Raw genomic sequence first — 23984 nt, 5'->3', positions numbered from 1 at the left:
CTGGGCACGCTCATGAGAAGATCAGTCACTCGTCACGTCTCCTCGATGGCCATGCTCGTCTCCAGCTGACGCGCAATTGACTCAGTTCGCATCCTCCGTTTCTCGACTCTTCGGGCTGCAGATATTGCACTCTCCGTCTGCATCCTCCGTGCTGCATGTCCTCCGCGACCGACATATCCTGCGGGCACGCACAAGCGACCAAGAGGTGCTTGAGGCCGACCCAAGCGAACGGATAGTCACGGTCACGCCCCGTCCCACCATCAATCTGCTGTTCCCCGAGATGGGCGATGGGGTTGCGACGCAACAACACAGCAGCCCGACGAAGCGCGCCATTGGCCCCGACTGCCAAGGGCCAATCGCCGACCCGGCTCCTCGTAGCAGATCGTTTCAAAGCAAGGATCGTATTGGCTCTGGAACTACGTGATGCTATACAGCCAATCATCCGGCGCCCAGACCTCACGCAGCGAACATTGATGATCCCCTTGCCGAGGATGCAATTCCTGACCGCTGCCGCTCGTAGCGGCCGAAGTCCCCATGGACATCTAGCAGAATCTTGAGTGCATTGCGAGCCCGCACCTGTGAGAGATCTTCAGGCCGCGACGTGAGAGCCGTCTCGACCTGTTTCGGACTTTCTTTCCACGGGTACTGTTGCGGAAACCAAGGGTACATCAGAGAAGTCACAGCTTTGCTGGACAAGTGGCTTACCGGCAAGAACTAATGATACAGGCGCAACGAGGCAATCCGTGTAACATCAGCACATGGAGTACGGACCTATCTGTCAATGTTCTGACCTTCTGCAAATACTCATAAGCCAACAGGGTGAAGCCGAACTGCGGGCTGCTTCTCAAAATACGCGCCGGGCCACCCTTGAAGAACGCCTTGAAACCTTCTTCTTGGTCTAGACCCGTCGGTCAGCATTATACATACCGTCATTCTCCACACACTCACATATTCTGGCGAATGCGTCACCCATGCCCTTGTAAGTGGACTGGCCCTTGCGGGCTTCCACTTGCAGGCGAGTCTTCACCACGTCCGCTGGCGTCGTGAAGTAGGCTATACGGCCAGCATGAGATCGATGTTGACACATTCAGCAAAAGAGTGGGTCATACCAGCAGGCATTCCTCTGCAACATTGTCAGCCATGGTCAACATCTAGGCAACAGATGAAGGAGACACGCACGCGATCGCCGCCGCGGAGAGCGTTTCCCAGAAAGAGAGGTGTTTACCATTATATCCCTCGTGATAAAAATCCTTCTTCAGATGTGCATACGCGGGGAAGTAGATTGCGGAGAACGGGATGTCGCGCAACAAGCAAGCGCTTGCCCCTTTGTATAACCCCAATAAACCAAGTTGACGGATGATATGCACAGCGCCTTTTGGCTTGGCGCCTTCTATTTTCGCGGCTTCGCCCTGAACTTGCAGACGAATTTTACTGTCGTGGCCGTTTAATCATTAAACATCCGCGAACATGAACAGGTAAAGAGCCTTACACAATTTCCAAAGGGTTGGTGAAAACCTGATAACGAATTTGGTCCAGCATGGCCTTAAACTTGTTCGCTGCAGGAGGCGCGTACCACTTGACAGCCCCCAGCCATTCCACCCGCCACCAGTTCCCAAGGCAGCGTTATACGCCCCGTTTCTGGGTCCATGGCACGCCCGCGGATAAGGTCATTGACAGTCAGCTTGATGGCCTTCTCTGGAGCGACTCCCTGTGAGATGGTTCAGCGAGAGGACATGTCAATCATGCTCGGATTCATACCACAAGTTGGGGTCCCAAGCCACGGTAAAAACCGACGAAACCTTCATTGCGGAAGACTTTGCGAACGCAATCTATACTGTTCTCGTACAGAAGTTGACCAACTAGTTCAAGTCAGCGACGCCCGTGCTGCCTCGTTTCCTGTTCACTCACCGACGGTAGATCGTTGGTTCTGCATGCTGAATACGGATGCGATGGGTCAGCTCCCAACTCAACTTTGCAAGGTGAGGATATGACCGTACCGAGTCTGGACATCATTGTAATCCACGATTCTGGAACGTCAATCCCATCACTAAACCTAAGGAGTGACACTCTTACCTTGACTATACTCAAGATGAGCCGCACTCATGAAACTCAAGCGATTTCCACACTCACCGAGATCGATAGGGTAAACAATAGTTGCACCACATGCACCAGCGATGCCTGTCCCAGCAAGATGAGGATCACGCGAGTAAAGAAACCAACAAAAAACCTACCTCCAAGCCCGAAATTATACACAGAATGTGCGACTTGATGCAAGAATGACGTAGCGGAGGCTGCTTTGACTTCGATTTGCTCTCCCGGAGCATGCCACCGCGGATCAAGCAACTGCCCGAAGTCCAAGAGGGACAGCCGTTGAGCGCCGTTGCCGCGGCCGGCAAAATGGAAGATGATAGCCGCCTCCATCGGAGTGAACAGCGAGTAACGAGTGCTGGATTGCGCGTGGTTGAGGAAGTCGGATTGATCTATACGACCATCCTTTGATCTCGCTGTAGCATCCCGGATGACACTGAACAAAGTCAGAACCGCATCGCGTTAGTCTGGGTGAATGGACACACCGCTCGATCATATCCATGTCTTATGAGCAGGCAGCATAAGCCGTCGAAGCATGGATGCCGTGGTATAGCGTACCTCTGATCACGTTGTAGAAAGCAACGACCTCTGAATAAGATATACGGCCTCCGGGACTGATAGTGGTTAACGTTGGAAGTCTTTCCAACACTGCATCGGAGAGTTTGTGGCCTGCAATTTCCTAGATGGGGACGATATATGGACTACAATCAAGAATGTTTACCCGGGCACGCACCAGTACGATGCGCTTGAACTGATCAGGCTTGATGAAACCGTCTTTGTCGGCATCAAGGTAATTGAAGGATTGCCGCAACCGCTCGCCTTGAAGACCCTTCATTACTTGCGTGAACTCGTTGTCTGTCATGGACGTCAGCATTGGAGCCCTCCGAAGGACATACTTGCTCACAGCCAAGCACATGCCTCCCGTCCTTTTTGCCCAGATAGAGCTGCATCCAATCGCTACGGTCCATAAGTAAAGAATTATATAGCACGGAGCGAACTCCGTACCAGTCAAAATTGAAGGGTATTGCATCCGGGCCCACATTCGCCAGAAAAACATTCTTGAGTTCGTCAAACGAGATAGTGCCGGACGCATCGCTAAGAAGTCCAAACATTGTCAGTTACTTCCTCAAACCGGAGCATAATCCACTGACACGTCGAAGTACTGGAAAGCGATCCAGTAGTCGGCATCTGGTCGCTTCAGCAGCGTCTCGAAGACCACGAAGTCGTCCCAAGATACAAGACCACGCTTTGACGTGTCCGCCACACGAAAAAGGGTTGCGAATTGGCCTAAAATCGAATTCAACATGCGGCAAGGCAGTGACGATGCCATACGCCTGGGTAATCTCACTTCGCGCGATCTTGGCATCTCCGGCAGGTGCTATCGCCTCCACAAACTGGTCTGGTGACAAGTACCTGTGTATCGCATTGAAGTTAGCTAGGCGAGTAGCACGTATATAATCCAGTCTACGCACTTCTCGCCGTTAACCTCAGTCTTCGCGTTCGACTCGAAAGTCCGACGCCATCGCTTGAGCTCCGTTTCCTGAACGGAGACCACGTTCTTGACTGTGTTTATGGCCGCGCCTGCAACAGTGCTTCCGGTGCTGTCGGCGTCACAGTGCACGGCCGGGAAAATGCGGGGTAGCGAGATGGGCCACATGTGTATTTGTCTATAGACGATCGTAGAGTTGTGCTCTATAGTCTAGGGAGCGTCTTATGTGCCCAAATGTCCGCAAAAGAGTGAAAACAGGTCCGGGGGAGATACGACAAGAGCAGAGCAGAGCAGGTCCCAAGCACACCCACTCAGGTAGGGCACATTCGGGGCGCCGGAAGTTGCGGGGTGTAGATCACGTGGGCGACGGGTATACGCATCCACCCGAGGAATTCCGCTTAAACTCCGATATGCGTCTGGTCAAGCTGGCATAAGTGCCGTCCATCCAAGATATCATAATTGGTCGATGACATTGAAGCAATTTGAGAACAGTGATGCGCAATCACGATCAAGGAGTGTTGAACGCAACGGCCGCTGGCAGCCTGAAGCTTATGCAGTACATGTGTTTATTTGGCGCGACGGAGCGTACGAGATGCAACGACACTTCCTCCGTCAACGGCGCCCCCATCGTCACCTGCACTCTCTGATAGTTCCCCGGTCAGATGACCGAAAGACAGCAACAGCAAACAGACGTACTTGGCGAATGTCAGCCTCCGCCTTTTCCGCTTCCAACTCCCGCGTGAAGCAATGACAATGAATCATGGGCAGCCTACTGGAGGCGACAAGCTGGTTACCACTCTCCGATACGATCTCCGAGAACTCCGGTAGAGCACCCGTGTATATCCCACGGAAGGCATCAAGAAATGTGATAGCAGAGTCCGGTAGGTTCATCACAAAGTGGGTAATGACTTGTCGCGGCTGCCGCTCTATGGGTGTCGCCACATCTGCCGCGGGCATAGCACGACGGCGAGATTTCTCTTGAGATCTGCTGGGCTTCGGGCCTTTGTAAGGAGGAAATGGGTTCGTCTGTACCCGAGTAACAGCTGTCCGGATAAAATCCCGGCCATCCTCACAGGAGACACGGACCAAATCTCCGACCTGCAAGGCATCGGCCCCAGCTGGATCATTCTATTCATGACTGCCGCCTCACCTTGTTGTCGTCGACATTCTTCTGCAAGTATTTTGCGCTGTTCGGGTTCAGGTCATTGGCGAGGACTGCGCAGCCTTTCTTAGCCGCGGGCACAGCGAAAGGGCCAACGCCCGCGAAGACGTCGGCGACGATATCGTCGGATTTGAACGACTGAACGAGTCGATCATGCTCCGTGTGCAAACGCGAATTCCAGTACACTTGGGTGAAGTCGAACGTGAAACGACAGCCAGATTCGTGCTGCTAATAGCTGAACGTGGATAACGGCGGGTTGTTGATATCGCAAACGTACGTGTTCTACAACGTAATCCGGTTCTCCGGCGAGCAGCTCCATCTTGAAGAAACGGAACTGATGGTCGATGCTGTCAAGTTTGTTTACCACTGTCCGAACAGCGGGATTTTTCTGTCCAAGCTGAGCAAGAACCATTATTACTGAGGACGGCCCACGTACGTCTAGGATAACCTGACCAATCATATGTTTGTAAGGGAGGTATTCATCGTTTAGGTTCATGTGAGCTAACCGCACATGTATGAGTGAAGCGAACTTTCTAGATTGGTACTTCAACTAACCGATATGGCCGGTCATAGCAAAGCCTGCGGGAGCACCGTCGCAGAGTTCCTCCGGTAGTATCGCATGGAGAATCTCCTCTGGAGCCAGTCATTGACCACGGGTCTTATTGCGAAGCATTGCGTGGTTGCTCACCTGCGGTCCAATAGTCGTACTCCAAGTCGACATGGTGCGATAAAAGTTCAGCAGGCAAAGTATCCAAGTACGACTTCACATCGGGCGCGACATCGGCTGGCTTGCGGAAAATTCAGTGCGCATACTACGGAAAGGCTGGAATGTTTACCTGCTTTCGAGTAATTGAGCAGAATTAGACGGTCTCCTGACGGAAGCGGCACGGCAGTTTTGATTTTTGGTATGCGCAACACGGCCCTGGTCAATTGTCAGCGCCAAGATCAGATCGTAGCGCCGTGACATACCTCTTCGGTTGAAGAGCCGTCAGAGCAGGTCCAGTCTTTTCCGCCGGAACTTTTGCGCCGACGACCTCAACAGACCTCTTGAAGAAGTCGCGGTCCAGCCTGTCCTTCATCCATCGCGCTGAAGGTGGCGACGTGTCTATTCCTACGGCTCGATGCATAGCAAGCGGTCTGATCGGTCGTGCGGGCAATGCAAGCTTGAGAATGTTCGATGAGATGTGATGACGCTGGATACGGCGGCGCGCGAGGTTGAGCATTCGACGCGCAGCGAAACAGCGTCAGTGAGTCTGGAGACCAACTCCGGCGCAACCGGCGCTTTCGGACGCGATAGTGGACTGATAGTCGTTCCCATATTCCTCGCAACCCGCTCACAATCAAATCGACTTCCTGCAACTGCTGCTTGGCTACCGTTCCGATATTTCATTCGATACGCAGCTGCGGCAGCCGTAAACCGCCACTGTTCCGCTCATCATCCAGCCCATCCCACGCTCGCCCCACCTCTCCCGCTTTTTTGCGACCCAGACCTACTGTTGATGTCGCACCAACAGCAAGCTACACTTGGCGTCAATCACAATGCTTCTCTGGGCCGACCACCTTTTGCTGATGAGTATGCCGGCATCACCGCTCCCAGTTGTGATCAGGACCAGCAGAAGAGCGGCGACCATGATGCGCCGAGCCAGTATTCGTCCATCTCCCCATCGGTTCTCGCCCATATTGTCGACGTGCATTGCCATCCGACCGACTCCGGGATCGAAACCGATGTCTTTCGGACTCTCCCACACAAGCTCTGTGCCATGGCCACCCGCGAAAGCGACCAGAAACTTGTGGCGCAGCTCGCACGAGAGTACCCGGACAAAGTGATCCCTTGCTTTGGTTAGCCCGTCCATGTAGCTTCGCTGCTGCAGCCTTCGAACCGCCCACTCGATCCTTACAGGATTCCATCCATGGTTCACCCACCTGATCTCTGTGAAGGCGGCTGATTCTCTGCCTCCTGTAGAAGAGCATTACAGGGAGCTGTTCGATCCAACAGACCCCGCGCAGGAGGAGGCTTTTGGCGCTCTGCTTCCCCATCTTCCGGCTCCTACGCCGCTGTCAGCGATCCTGGATAATGTCCGTGCCCATCTTCTCGAGTTCCCTTCAGCTATGCTTGGCGAAGTAGGCATCGATAGATCCGCGAGGATCGCCCATTCATACGCGGCTAACCCTCGTTTCTTGTCACCATTCACCATACCCACTGAACATCAACTCGCCATATTAGAGGCACAGCTTGATCTCGCTGTGGAGCTTGGCAGAAGTGTTAGTTTGCACAGTGTCAAAGCCCAACAGATCACTGTCGACCTGTTGAACCGTTTGAAAGCGAAACATGGACATGCTTGGTTGGAGATCAACGTGGACTTACATAGCTGTGGTCTGAGTTCAGAAACTTGGAAAAGAATTCAGGTGTGTTCCCTTTGCTTCCTTGATGATATATATATATAATATTCGGCCCAGTCACAACATCCCAATGTATATATTTCGCTTTCCGTGGGCATCAACTCTCGGTCACCCAATCACGTTGCTTTGATCAAGGCTGCTGCTCCGGAGAGGATCCTTGCCGAGTCAGATTATCACACCGCTGCCCAGAGTGGACCTATGACATGGCGAATGATAGGCGTTATAGCGCAAAATAGGGGATGGGGTGTCGAGGAAGAGTGGTCTTACGCAGAGGATGATGTGGCAATAGGGGTTCATAAGAGTGGATGGGGCGCGGTGCGCAGGCTGGAGCATAATTGGAAAGCATTCGTCCACGGTCGACACGCTGCTATTACTTGATGAGCGTACAGGTTTCACGTATCCTTAGCTAGTTTGGCTCAAAATGACAACCCCATTTACTCTTTCTTAGGGGGCTCTTTGCTCGTGAACATATCCGTCATAGCAGCTGTCGCTTTCTTCCTCTGTTCGTTCAGAAACCCGAAGAACCTAGACACATGTTGAGTAGACATTCGCAATAATCATCTATGCACATACCCATCCCCAGATGCGGGTTCGTGGCGGTGGTCCCATTCCTCCGTGTGACGGGTAACCAGACCGGACGACGTCTCAAGCGTTAACAGGGAGTTCACCACCTGTTAGGGAGGATGTGTTAGAAAAACACACGTAGCGTACTTCACGCAATGACCTTTGTAGGCTCCTTGTCCGGATTGCGATAATATGCGACGTCTTGGTCGATTAGGAGCGTACTAGATGGCACGCTGGATGGATTCTGCAGAAGGCGGAACTTCGGGATGTCGGCCTTGGGGAAAATCTACGGTTCATTAGTTGGCGAACGGTACAGACATGCACAACAGCTCGGCACCTTTGCAAGAGCATTGAACTGCGCTATGATGGAGTCCTTGCCATTGGCAATGCCGATAGGGTCGTGAAAGACAGCATCCTTGCTATAAATCTCGTAGGTAGACTAACGCGCACTCATCCAAGATGAGCCGGTAACCAAAAGGAAGCGCCAAAGGTGCGCACCTGCTTCGGCTTGCATGTATACATCTCTTTGATGGACTGGATGATGCTCTCCTCATGAGGCTGGATAGAACGCTCTTCCAAAGCCTTGGTCTCGTTTGCGGCGAGGCCGGAGGCGTTGGGGGCGTCCGGGTTGCTCGAAGGCATTTGATTGCGAGAACTGGTGGCGAATTGTTTGCTGGAGTGCAGGTGTGAAGACCAAGATCTCAGGCGCTGACAATGACTAGCTCTGAGGGCGAAGGACATGAAGGATGCTGCGAACGCCGGAGTTTATATGCATTTTTGGATGAGCCGGCGGGGGCGATGGTGAACGTCGGGTCCGTCATTGGAACATGCCCATCGAGCGGTGCGTCAGCTGCCTGTGTTCAAGGTCAAGCCGCGCGCTGCCACCGGACCCGGGGTGACTATCTCTGGTCCGAATCTTTCTCTGGATCGTCGATCGACAGCATGCTTTCCGGCATCAAGCTGGGTGGCAAGGCGTTGGATTTATCGACAGAACTGTCGGACGCGAAGGAATGGAACGTGTCCGCGTTCAGATCCTGGGACCATCTTCTGGATGTTGTTGCTCTCGCCGTGGATCCTGTACTCGGTCTATTCGCCGCCGGTTCGCTAGACGGCTCTGATTCACGTCGATAATCGTTCATTCATGCGATGTGACCAGGGACTGCTACCGGCGTCATATATCTCAGCGGGAACGTAGGAGTCACTGTCAGGCTGCTCATACCCGAACCAATCGAAGTCAAATACGTTCAATTTGCCACATCGGCGTCAAAGCTAGTGTGTGCTGGTCAGAGCACTGTTTCTACGACGCACTCGTACCTGAGGCGTATCCAGATGCCGCGAATCGGCTATATGTATGGGATCTGGCCGCACAGGGCCGACCCAAGCTACAGACCAGCACCAAGATGAAGGAAGTCATCAAGTTCGTCTTTCTCAAAGCAGGTCTAAATTCTGTTGATCAAGCAACGCATCGGACATCAGTGCCATTCATGTGTCTCCGACGCATAGTCACGTATGACTATCAAGTATCACACACATCTCGATATATAACTTCCTCGACAGATGTTCGTTGCCCTGAGTTCAGGCGTTGTCAAGACATACGACCTCCTCTGTCTGCGATTTTCGCCTTATACCATCGAAAATGTATGGCTGTTGTACTTGGAGAAGCTAGAAAGGAGCGGGCTGAGCGTTCACTCCGAACCACGGTCGTAAGCACAATGATCTGCTTCTTCAATCATTCCATGCAGATGATCACTGACAGGGAATCTGCTATCGGAATTGAGTCCCATCCACGAGATCTAAATCTTGTTTTCGTCCTGTACAGCGGCGAGTAATCTGGCCAAATGTGGGGTGGCTGCCTTACTAACTGCCCTGTACCCAAGGTGGTATCGTGCTCATGAACGTCGTGAGGAAACCAACTTGTCGCCAGACACAAAATGATTGAGCACAAATACAGAGTGAACGGTCGCCGCTGCGTACTTTTCAATATATTCTCCCTCCGGGGGCACCAGGGGGTAACGGATATGCGCAGCCCGTAACATTCACCCCATAATACCTCTCACTTTCGACGAAGCTCATATCGCTTAATAGGACTTGATGACTTTTCGCTGTCCGCCAGTGACTGCGATATCTATACACCCAACTGGGCACTTCTTTGCTGTCGGCCACGAAGATGGCTCCGTTGCGTTCTGGGCGACAGACGATAACGAAAGGCCTCTGCTCGTCCGCACGTTAGATGACCTCGATGTCAATCTCGTCGACGGAGAGAAGATTCCAGACCCTTGTTCCGTGCCTGGCGTTGGTCAGATAGTTTCACGGGAGCCTATATTCAAGCTTGCATGGAGCGGTTTTCCTAACTCCGATGATCCACGAGGAGGGGCGACCACGTTAACTATCCTCGGTGGGCTGAACTCCACGGATGAACCAGGAATCAATGTAATCGAGCTTCCTGCGTTCAATCCGTCTGAGCCTCCCGCAACCACTGGAAATGCTGGAATCCATCCGTACTTTCGTCAGGCTATGCGTCAATCGCTCACCCCGATCAATGCGACATTCTATCCAAGTTCGGGCAGCGCCGTAGTCCAGGATTTCTTGCTTGTTCCTCGCGAAAGCCCCCATTTTTCCGGCAACTGGGACCCATCAGCTATCATCATCGTATCAGAGGCGAAGGCAGGGACACGCTCCCTGGAGGTATACCGTTTCTCTCCTCCGCGATCGGCGGTGTCCTCCTCGCCCCGTCCGACAATAGTAGCGCAACAAGTAGCGAGCGGGCTGGGCTCCGACGACTCAATCATGCAAGAACTGTCGTCGACTCTGGAATCGCTGTCTACGGCCATGGGTCCTGTCCGCATGACGCTTTCACCATCGCACTGGAGTGGGTCTATCGCCGTTATCAACGGTGAGCTGAGCAAAGTGGAGAGGGATAATTACAAAAGCCTTCTCGATCACTCCCGCGAGCCCAGTCAAAACGAAATGCTGTCCTTCGATGGAGGCTCCGCATGGGTGGAAAACACTCAAGAAGGCGCACAATCGCGGTTAGTGGAGGTGAGGAACTAATAACGCCCATCGAACCATTCATGAATGCTCCATAGTATCAACCCCATCGACTCTTGATGACGATTCACGAGGGTGGGATCGTTAACTTCCGCGACATCAGCATACAACTCCTCAAAGAGGTGCCTTTGACCGCTGATTATCCCAGGCTGCTAACGGGGCTATCCATTGATGTGGGACCCGTTTTGTTGGATCCTTCCGTCTCAAGTCTCTCGCCTGCGTTTATCTCTGGCAAGGTGAACATTACCGGTGCTCAGCTGTGTTCGGAGGCGTCACAATGCGCCTTGGTTCTCGACACTGGGCATTTGATACTTTACCGGCTCAAACGTGGTCTCGGAGCAGATCTGTCAAAAGGCCATGCATTAGACAAGGAGGTTCTGATGCTTGGGCATATACCTCAGCTTGGGTACGGGTCAGGATGGTGCCCGGACTTCATGCTGTCTACCGATAGGGGGCCTGTATCGAGTTTTTCATTGTCTGATTACGGCACGTCCAAGACTTCCTCCCAAACACGCAAGTGACTTACTCTCTGCATAGGATTCCTTGCCGCATCATATACGGATGCGTCATTGTTCATCGTGCACAAAAGTAACCGCGAGCCGTCCGTTTTACTCCGGATGTTCCCCGCGACAAAGGCGCAGAAGTCGTTCTCGTCAATCCTACACCACTCCGAGGCGGTTCCTTTCACTTCACTAACATGGACAGTGTGTGAAACAGCGACAGGTATGGTTTCATAGATCCACCAGTTCGCCATACTTCGGTTATGACGCCTGGTTCAGATCCTACACCTCAAATACGGCTGGTTGCCGTCCGCGCCTCAGGGCACGCCTCATTGTATACGGTGCTACCGTCATCACAATCTCCGACCGGCTTTGAAGTACAGGACACATCACAAGGCATCGACGGCATGGTCCATCCCTTTCCGCAGACTTTTATTCTGGAAAGTAAGACGGGGCGTCGATGCAAGCTCAACAGACGAGGTGTTGGTCTGACTCAAACCTCGAGCCGCGGATTGTCAAATTCAACGCCGGCGAGGGAGCACAGCAAACACTGCGTATGGATATGCGCGGGAGAAAAGGGCGTAAAAACCGTCCTTGATCTCAACGGCAGCCGCGTCGCCAAGATTGATTGGCCAGCAGCCAGCAAGTTGGGTACTGTGCAGACGGTGCAGGTTGTTGACCGCAGTGGTACGTTTTGCGACTTGAGGCTACCTCGAGGCGTTGATACCCTTCGATCAGATGCATTCGTTCTCGCGGCCCTGACAGACAAGGGGAAAGCATTAGTCTACTCGCTGCCGAGCCTCGATCTGATACATACCCTGGAACTTCCGTCTGCATCTACAATGTGCGAAACAAGCTAATTTTTGCAACTTATATTTGATAATTGGTTCAGAGCACCAAGTCTTGACGAGTCTGGGGATTTCGTCATATGGCATCGACATATGAACTCTGGATTCGTTCAGAAGGAAACATACGGTTCCCTGTTCAACATCCGGCGCTCCCCAGCAGACGCCCCTATACACGTGGATCTCGTGTCAACTATCCGTAGCCGAACGATGCCGCCACCGCCTCAGCCTATCAATATAGGGCCAGCGACAGTTTTGGGCACAGTGGGTTCATGGCTTGGAGTCGGTGTGCAAAAGACGATTACCGCAGAGCAGCTCGACATCATATGTGAGTGATATGTCCAGCTCACCTACAGGCTTGATACTCCTGGATATATGCAGTGGCGGGCCCAGACCGCCCCTTACCTCGATCGCTCCCTCCCAAACAGAAGCTCGGACAAGTCAAGTGGTCCTCTAGCGCTGATGAAGATGCGAACAGAGGAGAACTTGCTACTCCTGGTTTACTGCAGAACATGCAGGCAACGAGCAGTGCATTGTACGGTCGACTCGGCAATGCTGTCGACGAACGAGGGTGGGTATACGGACCTGAGCCTCGTTTGGAACTCGAGATAACTGATAAGAGTCTACCAACAACAGTGAAATGTTGAGTAGCCTCCAAGAGCATTCAGAAGCACTCCAAGAAGGGACCCGAAACATGCTGAAGCAGGTCTGTACCTAGTCTTGCTCGGTGCCATCCATTCGTCATTGACCTATGAAAAAGGCCAAACAGCTTGCTGCAAGTCAGGCGACGAAGGGATGGTTCGGAGGGCTGAATATCTGAACAAGGCCGATTTCCAAGTATATATAATTACTGAATGAAGAGTGTATCATACAAGGGTAATGCGAAGCTGAAGGTGAGGGACGTAAGAGAAAGATCTCCGCCCATCGTCCATAATCTCAGAATATGTAACTCAAGAGCAGGATAGTGCATATACCGATGACGAGACCCATGATGATGGCGTCTCGCCGTCGTCGCGACTTGATCATCGAGAGTAAATTGTTGATTCCCGGCATCGTACCTGCTTCGCACTGAGACGTTTGTACGTCGAACAACGTAAGTGAGTTACTTACTAATGACATTTTGCATCCGCGCGTTGATACTGGAAATCGATACAGATTGCGATGAGAACTCCGCGCGGGTTGTGTATGCTTGTCTGGAATGTCCCTGGTGAGTTCATGCCCGAGCGAATCGTGGTTACTCCAGAACGCACTCAAGTATATCATCTGTCATCCTGTGCGAGCTGTCTATTCGGCTACGTTCTGCAAGTAGACTGTCGGCTGCGGAGCTCTTGTACGCGCTGAAGAACGTCAATTAGCGAGTGTGCGGGACGAAGCAGAGACACGCAAACTCTATGTCGTTCCGAACGCCCGATAGCAAGTTGGCACGGTCGAGGGCGTTTCGTACGTTAGCCTGAATACATTAGTGAGGGTAGAGTATAGCAAAAGCCAAAGCGGCAGACCTGCGTCCTTTTAAATTCTGCTTGATAGTCTCTAAACACATCCCTATGCCGCTGAATGGCTCGGATCATTGATTGCGAAGGTGGTGAGGTGGGGTCGGTCTCGAGTGCGCTGAGCTGTTCGTTGGTCTCGCGTAGCTGACATTGGTATCAATTCAGTATTAGTGGGTCACAAGGAGTACCAAGCGGCGAAAAAAGCTGACCTTCTCTAATAAATCTTCAACTTCGCTTTCGACATCTCTCCACCGCTCGTTGGAACCGGACGCTTCGAGGTCGCTATGTTCCCCTCTGGAAATAGAGCTAGCCAAGCGGGTATAAGTCGTAAGCTTGGTGTCAAACAGCGATTCTAATGTTCGGCACTGTCGATGGAGTGCATCATATCCGACCATGGTGGGCAGCAACAGGCGTGTCGTAATTCAGACCAAGCCTGGACGGTACCGCCTTCTTCGGCGTTGTCCGGGGAAGAGAGTGCGCGGTCCCCTGGTCACGTGGTGCGCGCCTTGGTTTATTGGCTTCCGGTTCAGCTCACTCCAACTCATCACGGACCCGCGCCGTCCGCACTCGACCATGTCGGCCGTCGATATCGGCGCCAACCACGACTCAGATCAAGTTGTAGAGCTCAAGCAGCGTTTGTCCAACAAAGGTATGTATGTGCACGTCACCCTTCCTTGCTCGTTCCGTTTACATATGGGTCAGAGAATCAATGTGTTACCCTCCAGAGTCAGCTCCTCAAGAGGGATGCAGAGCTTGCAGACATGAAGAAGCAGCTGGACGAGACGATTAACAAGGTTCAACCCCCTTTCCCTGGCTGAAGTGAGAACCTGCTGATACTGGCCCGTAGCTTCGCCGAGAGACCGACCGCGCTCTGGGTCTTCACGATCAACTCGAACGACAAGCTCAAGACATGCAGAACGAGAAGATACAACGATCGAACGTAGAGATCGCTCTGAAACATGCCGAAGACAAGATCAAAGCCCAAGAGCGCGATGCCAAGGAACTTGAAATAACCCTGCAGCGCCTGTCGTCAAGCGCAGACGGATCAAGAGCGGACTTTGCTAGACTCCAGGTCGAGAAAACGAAGCTAGAGTCACGCATACGGGAGCTACAAGCGAACCTAGACCAGTTGACGTCGGCGCCAGCTCCTTCGCCATCTCGCCGGTCACGGTCCTCCCGCCCTCGCTCTTCTTCTTTATCTAATATACAGCTCAGTTCGCTTGAGCAGCAACTGGCGGATGGCCGAGCAGCTTTGGCCCGGAAGGACGATGAGTTGCGGGCTGTTCAGGAGAAACTCAGCCGGCTCGAACGCGAGCTGACACGCGTCCAAAACGAGAAGATGGCCATGGAGAAGGCAATGCAGACGCGAGAGGCCGCTTTGGAAGGGGCAATCGAGGACAAGAATGAGGAGCTGGAGTACCTTCGAGCCCAGGCCGGGCATGAGGCCCAAGCGCGGGAACAGGAATTGCTGGAAAGGATCGAGGAAGAAGAGATCAAATCGGCCGCACTGGAAAAGATGGTCAGGCAAATGGAGGACGAGTCTAAACGGCGCGCGAGGGTTGATACGGGGAAGCTAGAGGAGAGGTTGAAGAACATGCAGGCGAGGTTGGCAGCCCAGACCGAGAAAGTTGAGTACATGGAGGCGCGGCATTCAGAATTACTTCGTGACCGAGAAACCGCAACGGACCAGCTAAGGGCCGTGGAGGCTGAGCTGAAACGTTCACGGGTAGTCATGCAGGAGCACACGGCAACAATTGAATCCCTAACCAAGTACGTGGTTCGTATCGGCCGGTGTTCTATCCTAATCGGCTTGCAGACGCCTTTCGGAAGCACAGGCGGCAATTCCGAGGCAAGGGTCTGCTTCTCGACGTGATCTCGACGGCGACGTTACCATGCAAGGGACTGGATTCGCAGATGGATTGCTGGCACCTGATCTCGCAGGGAATCCATATCACTCAACTCCTGTTCCATCTTTCCGCCAATCGTTCATCGACACAACACGGCCTTCCACATCTACAGCGGGTCAGGCAGATGCTGTATCCGAGGTGCAACGTCTCACAATAACAGCTTCGCGTCTACGTAGCGAGCGGGATGCGTTGAGGACAGACCTCGAGTTCGTAGAAATGGAGGCCAAGTTCCGCGTTCAGACTCTCGAGAGCCAGCTTGCAGAGCTGACGAAGTTGATGGAGACGAGCGCAGCGAAAGATAATCGACGCCTGGAAGTCGCTGTTTCGGTTCTCTCGCTGGTAGCCGCACGTTCACAGTCGGACGACCTGAGGGCAGCCCAGTCCGATGATGAATTATTAACACAAATTGACGCCGTCCGACAAGAGCTCGCGGATGTCAACGAACTTGCGGAGCAAAGATTGGAGATGCTGATGGAGATGGAGGCGTCCCTGGAGGCTGCAGAGGCCCGTGTGGAGACCCTATCGGAAGAACTCCTGGGTACTCAGGTCCAGCGGGACGGCTTCCAGGTACAAATCCGGTTGCTCCAGAACAAGGCGAGCGAAACGAGCGACGAACTTTCCCGCCTTTCGTTGGCTTTGGCACAGTCAGAGGACCAACTGGCGGAAACTATCAAGGCCCTTGAACTTGTCGAGTCCCAGCGGGACGACTTGATTACACAAGTGGCCAACCTGCAACACGAACTTGAGACAGCTAGGGAAGAGCTAGCCGAAGCAGAAGATCGCTATTCACAGCAACTTACCTCTGGACCAGTCAGCGCACATGAAGCAACGCGAACGCTACGCGATTATATCGAGGAACTGGAGGCTCGTGTCCAGCGGCGGACGGACCAGATTGGCGCCCACCAACACGACATTCGGAGGCTAGAAACGAACCTGCGTTTACAGGAGGAGCGGATCGAGGAGATGACTGCGGAGCTAGACATGATGTCGGCTCAGAAGGAAGCGATGATTGAGGACTGTGCTGAAGCACGAGCAGCTCGCGACGAAGCGTTGAGTAGAGTTGAGGACGTTGAGATGGAGATGGAGAATCTGGAAGGACGGATTGAAGCGCTGGAGGCGGAGAAGCAAAGCTATGCCGCAGCTCGCGAGGAAACAGCTGCACAGATGACCGAGGCTATCCAGGAGGCGGAGAAGGCAAACGTTCAACTGAGGACGATGGAGCACGAGAGGGAGGCTGAGGTATCGGTCCTTATTGACGTGCTGGCGGAGACCGTCACGCGTTCACGACTCGCTGTTCTTTCGTTACGGAAGGAGCTTGCGGTCGTCCAGCGAGATCAACAATTATCAACTGCGGAACTATCATCTGCTCAGAAGCGCAATGACCAACTGGCGGCGGAACTGGATAACTCGAAATCGATGCACAGCGAGGCTACCCATTCGCTTGAAGCAACCACTTCGGCCCTGCAGACTTTGGCAAAGCAGACGAACATCGAGCGCCGACAACTTGTGCTAGCTGTTGCCGTACTCGAGCAGCATAACACTACCCTACGTCGCTTCCGTCCCTCCGCGAGCTCTGCGGACGCTACCCCAATGAGCTCCTCCTCAATTTCCAACCTGCCGTTCTCGGGACACTCGACTTGGGGACGCCTCCAGGAAGAGGTTGAGGATTTGCGGTGCAAATGCGAGGCGTTTGAAACAGCTGAAGCGAAGTGGGCCGCGCACAGCTGCCGTTCCTTGACCCCAGGAACAAGGGATTCCGACGATGCTGGTCGCAACCCAAAGCTGGAGCAAAGCAGGGCAGATCTCGGTATACAGGTTTCGACTCTGTCCGATGAGCTATCTGCTGCCCTCGCGGACCTCGAGGCCGCGAAGAGAAAGGATGAGCACAGAGAGAAAGATAGTGAGGATCTCCAGTTTGCGAAGACGGCTCTAGAAGCGCAACTCTCGGGTGCGGAGCGAAGGCTCCGCGAACTGGAGGTGGAACACGCGGATGTTCTGAAGAATATACGTGATCAACTGCAACACTCGATGGACGAGCTGGAGGCGACGAAGGTTGCTCGGCATGAGCTTGACTGCCTGGTTACCGAGCTGAAGGAAGAGCTATCCCGGGCCACGCAAGGCTACGACCAGCGCCTGCGCGATGCAGAGCGACAGGCTGACATGGTGCTCAGCCTTGAAAACGAGCTCCAGCAAGCTCGAGACCGTCATGGTGAGGAGTTCCGCGAACTACAGGGACGCTTTGATCAAGCCACGGAGGAACTGAACCGAATCCGGGAGGACAATGCTCGCAGAGTGAAAGAAGCCGAGAGTCTCGCAAAAGACTTGTTCGCTAGCACGGAGCGCTACGAACAATCTGAAGCCGCTCAAGCTGTGCTTCGAGGTGAAGTGTCCACGTTGCAGAAAGGACTTGCAGCAACCGAGGCTATGCTGCAAGCTACTCTGAAGGAGAAGGATGATCTTCTTGCTGAGATCGCCGCGATAGACTGCAAGATGAAGCAGTCAACCACGGTGCACGAGACCTTGGAGGGCAAGCTGCGGAACAGGTATGTGCATCCGGCCAGCGCTCTACCGCATCTCACACTGCCCATAGTAACGTCGAGATTAGCTCGCTGAGAGAGCAACTTGACCACCTAGCGGCAGACCTCAGCCAGGCTCGGAGTACGGCGGATCACCTCCAATCTCAGCTTTCCTCCGAGGTGGCGGGCCGAGACCAAGCTATCGCATCTTTACAAGAAGAAGTCAGCATGCTGCGACGCAGCTCTGTAATGTCCACCATATCCCAGGAAGTTCAAGATAAGATTGACGACCTCGAAGAAATGCTCCGTCAGAAGGTTAAAGAGGTTGAGGAGAACGATGAGGCCTGGATCATGTAGGTCTTTTTCTTGGGAGCCACAGAACCACGCACTAATGTCCCTTGTGCAGCGAACAAAAGGAGAAGAAGAAGCTGGCTAGACAGGTGGAGACCTTGACCCGCAAAGTGCATAATCTCGAGAAGAAGCTCCTGGCTGCGCGGGAAGCTGCTGAGAATCGCAATGCCGTTCCGCTCAGCTCATTAAAGCCTATTGTTGCTCAGGCGCACGATCTCCCTTCGGAATCCGCTCATATGGCAGAAGTCCGGACAACATCTGCTCCTATTCCACCGCCTGTCTCAGCAACCGCTGGTGTATCGGCTTCACCGACTGGAAGTTCTCAGACACATCCCGATCTCTCAACTGTTCCATTCGTTCAGGCTCCGGAACACCTATCAGGCATGACTGCCCCAATGACCAGCGAGAGCACTATTGGAAAGAAACGGCGTGCACCAGATGACTTCGATGACTGCGATACCCTCCCTCCCCAAGCTTTCACTGTCGAGTGTGCGCCTAGACCGGGCGTGACCAAGTCGCACACGCCCCGGTCCCGGAAATTGACTGCCGCTCGGGCAGGTTTTACGCCGGTCCGCAGCACGCGCACTGAGACTGTAATGATGCAGCAGTCTCCTCGGAGAGTCACCACGGCGAGCGCAACGACGTCGGCATATTCGGACCCTGCGCAAGAAGGTCGGATACGCGCGACTTCTCTACACCGTCCCCACAGCAGAAACTTGACCGAGGCCGACTACCGGCACCCTGTTTCTGATGTCACGAACAGTCCACGTACCGTCCCGGCGACGATGGGCGCGTCGGCCACCGCGGCCGCGAAAACTGCCAAGAAAGGCTGGTTGAACAAGATGAGAACTCCTGCTTTGCCTAGCGAAGCAAGGAGCACGGTTTCATCACGGCCCATGGTCTTCAAAAAGTATAACGAGCTACGAAGGACACCTGTATAGCATGACGCCGAACATAATTTTCGCATATGTACTTTTGTCGCAACTATCTTTATTGCATTTTCATTGTGTTTCCTTACGTCATTGCATCCAATAACACATCCACGGATCTTGCCAATAGTAGATGCTTGTGTGCATCTTCCAATGACCCTATTGTTTTGAGCGCAGCAGTATCTGACGCACACCATGCAGCGCGTTGAACGGTTGAAGATCACTTTCTTGGTGGATAATTCCATCGAATGGTGCGGGACCAATACTGCGATTACATAGCATGATGGACATCGACTAACGCACAACAGGATGAGCAAGCTCCCACCAGGTTTTTCTCATGAAATCAAGCATCATATGACACATGATCCTCCCATCGACGATTTGACTGGCGTGCCCATATGCGATTTGGAGAACTTCTGTTGCGGTATGGTCCATGCCATTGGGCATGGATAATGACATGTAACCAAGACCTTCGCAGGTGCCCACGGGTTTTCGGCCCTGATCGTGCGTAGCGAGCGACTACCTATGCACGCTCTCCTGAGGATATGACCATACAGGAAACAGAAAGCAGGGGTCAGACGCATTATACCCTGTTTGACACTGGACCAGAGTCCAAATCCCTTGTACGGAATCTGCATGCCCTGAAGGTGCCGATCGACCGCATTTCGACGGTTATCCTATCACACTGGCACTCGGACCACTCGGGAGGTCTGCTCTCCTTTCTACAACTCCGACAACAGCAAGGAGCAAGAGGGAACGTCGCCGTTGACCTGCACCCGAGCCGTCCGATAGCTCGCGGGGGCGCACCACCGCCTAACTATGACAAGGTATCATGGCGACTTCCTGCTGATCCTACCTTTGAAGACATAGAGAAATGTGGGGGAACGGTACATACAAACGATCAACCCCATACGGTTGCCAGCGGGACTGTGTACGTGAGCGGGGAAATTCCTCGCGTCACAGATTTCGAAGAAGGTTTGATGGGTGGGATGCGATTCGTTGCGGACAAATCGGAGGGTAAATGGATAAGGGAATGGGTACGTTGTTACATGGGGTGTATATACACATGGGACGGCTGACAAGAAATTTCAGGATATTATGGATGAACGTTATGCAGCTATTGATGTCCTGGGGAAAGGACTGGTTATCTTCACGGCGTCAGTGCTATTTGTCTCACGATATCGGTGGTCATGAGCGACTCATTGGGGTTTTCAGCTGTTCTCATGCCGGGGTTGTTAATGTGATACGGGATGCTGTGATGAGGCTTTCTAGGCCAGTTTACATGGCAAGTCATGCGTACTCCGCTCTTTGCGTATCTCATGGGTCGTAAAACACAGGTAGTAGGAGGATTACATCTCGCCGGCCCAGAAACACATCACCGGATTCCTTTGACTGTGGACTTCTTATCCCGCCAGCTGCGCCCAACACCAACATACGTATTGCCCATGCATTGCAGTGGCTTTGCCGCCAAAGTTGCTCTGGAACGCGAGCTCAAGGATGCATGTGTCCCTGCATCGACGGGAATGACTGTAGATGTGGAAGGCGATGCATCCTTTGACGGACGGCTCATGGAACCAGTTATACAGCAGTAAACAGTTTCCGCGTGCTATCTGGATGCTTATGCACGCTCTTCGGCGGATAATGTTGAGCCCACGCATGCTGTCGCAGCATCGATAAATCATTGACATATTTACAAAACATCCAGCGTTCACTGTGTCATCCTCCTTAGTTCGTGTTGGCGTTGGTCTGCGCGGTCGTCGCAAAGCCGACTGCAAGGGAACGGTGTGAGAGAATTGAATAGGAATCAAACCGCACCACTCACTGCGACGGTTGGTCGTGTCGAAGACGCTGTAAAAGCGCTCGAGGAAAGTCTGACCGTTGATGAAGTCCAACCCCTCGCCGGAGGGCGTGCCAATGGAGCTGAAACGAGTTACATGTCAGTCCAAGACTCCCATAGCTGGAAGTAGTATGCTTACTTGACGATGAGGTACACGTTGCCCGCTGTGCCGCCGATATCCGTGTTGAGGGCACGAGGCCATGCCTGGGCGTTAGCTACGACGGTCGTTAGTAATTAGTACTCATCACTGCAAACATGCAACACACCAGTAAGCGTGAAACTGCCACCACTGGTAGTGAAGGTCAAGGGCTGCAAGTTTGCGAACTGCGTGGTCGTGAGACGAAGGAGACCAGTGTTACGATCGAGCACGGCGCCCGTCGCGGACTGATAGCGAGCAAATGCATCTGAAAGCGAACCATTCAGATGAGATATCTGAGTGCAAACATGTTACCGACCAGTCGGGAGAAGAGTCAGGGTGGTGCCAGTGTCGACGATGCCAGCAGTGGTGGGCATGATGGTAGTGGAAGTACCATAACGGATTGACTCATTAATGCCCCAGAATTCGTTGGCGGGGGATGTGTTGGTAAGGGGGCTGGAAGCATGAAATGAGTGTTGGGTGAAGCATCATCGGGAAGATGTCACCCACGTGAAGGCAACAGTGCCAGTGATCTTGCTGTTATCCACGCCTCCGAATGTCAACTCTCCATTGGTCGATTCTTCTGTGTTAGTAGGCGCAACTGTGATCCAGTCAATTCACAAGGCATGAGAGTCTTCATGGGCAGAGGTAGTCTCACAGAAGACGCCCAATTCACGTGCAGTGATCGTTCTGGAGGCAAAGACTGCTCTTTCAGGAGATGCATATAAAGGGATGCAGGCGAACTTACCCCTGGTTGAAAAGGTTATCGGTGACGGTCGGGATGGTGGTGGTGGTACCGGGGGACAGGGTGTCTACAACATGTTCAGCGTATCATTGGGATCGCGTGTGTTCTCCCACACTCGCCTTCCGTGAGGTCAACTGGGCCGACACCAAGAATACCATCCACACCCTCGAAGCCGGTGCTACGGGTTGCAACGCCGATGGACTGGATATATGTGCATTAACAATGCAAGATCGAGACGAGACGAGGACGGTGGTGCGAACCTGGCTGGGAATGACCAAGCCGGAAGCCAGGGTCACCTGGTCGGTAAATTCGTTACCAGAGAAAGAGCCGGAGCCATAGGTAACGGAGACACGCTGGTTTGTCTGCGTGCTCGTGCTGGTCCTAACGTAAGCCTTGGTGGCGCCGACCCACGTGTTGGACGAGCCGGTGTCGACGATGAGGTCGTACTGAGTTGCAGGGGAACCAACTCCAACCTTGACGGCAAAGGTATTATTTTTGTGATTTTGACCGAACTGTAGGGTAGCACCCACCGAAGCGATGTACGATACAACCTCGTTTGTAACCGGGAAGGAGACGACGGCACGTTTGCCTGACGTCTTTGCCTCTGCATGAGCACGAAGAGCACGAGCACGAGCAAGGTCGTTCTCCAGAAGGTTGAGCAGCCCGGTCGAGTTGACGCGCTTCGAGAAGGGGAGCGTCACAGGCGGAGCCCGGATTTCGACGGGGCTCGCCGCGACGTTAAGCGCGAGAACGAGGGCGGAGAGGAGTGAGGCTGCGTTGAACATTCCGGGAGAGATGGCTCGGTGGCTGGCTCTCATACGACGTCTCACAAGCTCCTTTATACGTGACCGCAAAGCCCGCGGTAGTCCATATGGGTTCCGGAAAGCGGATTGTGAGCCATGCTGGTCTCCCCGAGCATTGTGCTTCTGTGGTTCATGCGGAACCTTGCATTGGGGTGGGAAAAGAAACGATAAACGGACGGATGGATGGCGATCCACCAGCGAGGAGCCGGAGCGGTCCAGTGCCATGCAGTTTCCCTGTCGCCACATCATCGCGTGCTATCTTGCAGCGGGAAGTGTTGTTATGAGGTGCAGTCGCGTGAGAATGGGCTGCGACAGCCTCATACTAGGAAGCGCAAGGGTCGGCCAAATGTCGCGATCCCCGTAAAGTTGCCAGCTGTACACATTTGCGGAACGAAACTCGATGTGCTTCCGTGCTTCCTCCCAAGTATACCACCAGATGAATAGAGACACGAACACCGTTAGACAGTATCTGCACACGAGTCTCAGGCATGAGGTCAAACGCTCATGCATGGAGTGGCACAAACAATAGATATCTGCCTGCGTCACGGTGTTCGCGGGCGCATCATCGCATGCTCGACGAGACCGCCGGTGTTGGCTCCATGCCTGGGAAGGTGACATGCGTTGCAGACTTCCTCGACAGGCCGTGTCGCTCCCAGAGAGCGCAGTACGCTGAGAATGGTCGTCCCGAAGCACATCCTCGAGAACGTTGTCGAGGAGAGGGCTGCCCCATCGCCGGATCATTGTCGTCACATTCAGGTAAATCGGGCATCGTCGAGGGAAAAGAACTGCCTATTGAGAACGTATGGACGCACTGGCTCCAGACCATGGGTAAAGAATTCAAGGCCAGGAGGGGCGTGCCAGGGAATGAATAGCCAGTGTGAGTAAAGCCATGGGTTAATGCGCAGCCGGTCTGTGCTATTGCGCCTGATTGTAGAGATCGCACTCGAGGCGCAGAGAAAGGGCACGCCATACTGAGGAAGGCTGGTTGTGCTGCCGTTTGCCCAGTTGTAAGTTGTAACTGCTGGGTAGCAAGCGATTCCGGTCCCTCGCAAGTGGCGGTGGCGGTAGGTAGGTAAGTTGCTTTAAATTTAATAATGGCACCCTTATTGGGTAGGTAGGTAACGACCGCGCACGCCACGGGGATCCACGGTTTCAGATGCCGACACACCCGCAT

General features: G+C 53.4%; 9 protein-coding genes across 9 annotated transcripts; 4 read left to right on the top strand and 5 right to left on the bottom strand.

The window, feature by feature from the left end:
• Nucleotides 1–259: 259 nt before the first annotated feature.
• On the bottom strand, nt 260–3876 carry PUNSTDRAFT_79777 (mitochondrial carrier). The gene is made up of 20 exons (XM_007378737.1): nt 3561–3876; nt 3437–3501; nt 3240–3375; nt 3094–3183; nt 2993–3045; nt 2822–2943; nt 2647–2767; nt 2574–2592; nt 2232–2524; nt 2127–2178; nt 1909–1934; nt 1759–1859; nt 1574–1708; nt 1490–1515; nt 1180–1431; nt 1110–1123; nt 949–1053; nt 792–898; nt 706–714; nt 260–645 (listed from the first exon to the last, which is right to left on the bottom strand). Exons 1-20 carry the CDS (start codon nt 3743–3745, stop codon nt 457–459), a joined length of 2100 nt encoding a protein of 699 aa, XP_007378799.1. The 5' UTR covers nt 3746–3876; the 3' UTR covers nt 260–456.
• A 209-nt stretch (nt 3877–4085) lies between these two features.
• Nucleotides 4086–5866, bottom strand: PUNSTDRAFT_110049 (guanine-N(1)--methyltransferase; the record flags this gene model as incomplete). Its single annotated transcript, XM_007378736.1, has 9 exons — nt 4086–4220; nt 4274–4675; nt 4728–4964; nt 5017–5127; nt 5176–5240; nt 5295–5372; nt 5428–5523; nt 5576–5661; nt 5709–5866. The coding sequence occupies 9 exons, from the start codon at nt 5864–5866 to the stop codon at nt 4086–4088; spliced, it is 1368 nt and encodes a 455-aa protein (XP_007378798.1).
• Nucleotides 5867–6371: 505 nt separating this feature from the next.
• Nucleotides 6372–7502, top strand: PUNSTDRAFT_79772 (Metallo-dependent hydrolase; the record flags this gene model as incomplete). The annotated part of the gene is made up of 3 exons (XM_007378735.1): nt 6372–6578; nt 6640–7145; nt 7197–7502. Coding segments are annotated over exons 1-3 (891 nt in total), but the record flags the coding sequence as incomplete, so codon positions are not given.
• A 71-nt stretch (nt 7503–7573) lies between these two features.
• Nucleotides 7574–8345, bottom strand: PUNSTDRAFT_56402 (uncharacterized protein; the record flags this gene model as incomplete). Its single annotated transcript, XM_007378734.1, has 5 exons — nt 7574–7664; nt 7713–7810; nt 7864–7989; nt 8041–8142; nt 8202–8345. 5 exons carry the CDS (start codon nt 8343–8345, stop codon nt 7574–7576), a joined length of 561 nt encoding a protein of 186 aa, XP_007378796.1.
• A 300-nt stretch (nt 8346–8645) lies between these two features.
• On the top strand, nt 8646–12916 carry PUNSTDRAFT_110047 (uncharacterized protein; the record flags this gene model as incomplete). Its single annotated transcript, XM_007378733.1, has 17 exons — nt 8646–8802; nt 8860–8985; nt 9033–9120; nt 9180–9210; nt 9261–9406; nt 9460–9524; nt 9581–9603; nt 9655–9732; nt 9789–10742; nt 10790–11237; nt 11289–11474; nt 11531–11938; nt 11990–12095; nt 12144–12424; nt 12478–12667; nt 12733–12802; nt 12857–12916. 17 exons carry the CDS (start codon nt 8646–8648, stop codon nt 12914–12916), a joined length of 3417 nt encoding a protein of 1138 aa, XP_007378795.1.
• Nucleotides 12917–13032: 116 nt separating this feature from the next.
• PUNSTDRAFT_58972 (v-SNARE protein) lies at nt 13033–13981 on the bottom strand (the record flags this gene model as incomplete). The annotated part of the gene is made up of 6 exons (XM_007378732.1): nt 13033–13154; nt 13207–13289; nt 13347–13433; nt 13485–13546; nt 13596–13730; nt 13796–13981. The coding sequence occupies 6 exons, from the start codon at nt 13979–13981 to the stop codon at nt 13033–13035; spliced, it is 675 nt and encodes a 224-aa protein (XP_007378794.1).
• Nucleotides 13982–17920: 3939 nt separating this feature from the next.
• PUNSTDRAFT_48774 (uncharacterized protein) lies at nt 17921–19333 on the top strand. Its single transcript, XM_007378731.1, has 3 exons — nt 17921–18036; nt 18084–18362; nt 18416–19333. The coding sequence occupies exons 1-3, from the start codon at nt 17984–17986 to the stop codon at nt 19299–19301; spliced, it is 1218 nt and encodes a 405-aa protein (XP_007378793.1). The 5' UTR covers nt 17921–17983; the 3' UTR covers nt 19302–19333.
• A 151-nt stretch (nt 19334–19484) lies between these two features.
• Nucleotides 19485–20983, top strand: PUNSTDRAFT_95274 (uncharacterized protein; the record flags this gene model as incomplete). The annotated part of the gene is made up of 7 exons (XM_007378730.1): nt 19485–19540; nt 19598–19713; nt 19768–19793; nt 19847–20326; nt 20382–20446; nt 20505–20574; nt 20627–20983. The coding sequence occupies 7 exons, from the start codon at nt 19485–19487 to the stop codon at nt 20879–20881; spliced, it is 1068 nt and encodes a 355-aa protein (XP_007378792.1). The 3' UTR covers nt 20882–20983.
• Nucleotides 20984–21014: 31 nt separating this feature from the next.
• On the bottom strand, nt 21015–22792 carry PUNSTDRAFT_110044 (aspartic peptidase A1; the record flags this gene model as incomplete). The annotated part of the gene is made up of 11 exons (XM_007378729.1): nt 21015–21058; nt 21112–21209; nt 21266–21341; nt 21393–21530; nt 21582–21718; nt 21773–21863; nt 21921–21952; nt 22011–22074; nt 22127–22208; nt 22268–22480; nt 22538–22792. The coding sequence occupies 11 exons, from the start codon at nt 22790–22792 to the stop codon at nt 21015–21017; spliced, it is 1230 nt and encodes a 409-aa protein (XP_007378791.1).
• Between the last annotated feature and the right edge of the window lie 1192 nt (nt 22793–23984).

Source organism: Punctularia strigosozonata (assembly GCF_000264995.1).
Source record: "Punctularia strigosozonata HHB-11173 SS5 unplaced genomic scaffold PUNSTscaffold_1, whole genome shotgun sequence".
Classification (NCBI taxonomy): domain Eukaryota; kingdom Fungi; phylum Basidiomycota; class Agaricomycetes; order Corticiales; family Punctulariaceae; genus Punctularia; species Punctularia strigosozonata.
The sequence above is the reverse complement of the archived record's forward strand: the minus strand, read 5'-3'. Positions and strand labels throughout refer to the sequence as shown.

Excerpts from the sequence above, each read along its gene's own strand:
- PUNSTDRAFT_79777 (XM_007378737.1), bottom strand. The coding sequence starts at position 3,745 with ATGTGGCCCATCTCGCTACCCCGCATTTTCCCGGCCGTGCACTGTGAC. Across the intron at positions 1,860-1,908 it reads GAACCAACGATCTACCGTCG|TTGGTCAACTTCTGTACGAG; the intron begins GTGAGTGAACAG and ends GACTTGAACTAG. Across the intron at positions 1,432-1,489 it reads ACCAACCCTTTGGAAATTGT|TAAAATTCGTCTGCAAGTTC; the intron begins GTAAGGCTCTTT and ends CGGCCACGACAG.
- PUNSTDRAFT_48774 (XM_007378731.1), top strand. The coding sequence starts at position 17,984 with ATGAAGCAGTCAACCACGGTGCACGAGACCTTGGAGGGCAAGCTGCGG. Across the intron at positions 18,037-18,083 it reads GAGGGCAAGCTGCGGAACAG|TAACGTCGAGATTAGCTCGC; the intron begins GTATGTGCATCC and ends CACTGCCCATAG. Across the intron at positions 18,363-18,415 it reads AACGATGAGGCCTGGATCAT|CGAACAAAAGGAGAAGAAGA; the intron begins GTAGGTCTTTTT and ends TCCCTTGTGCAG.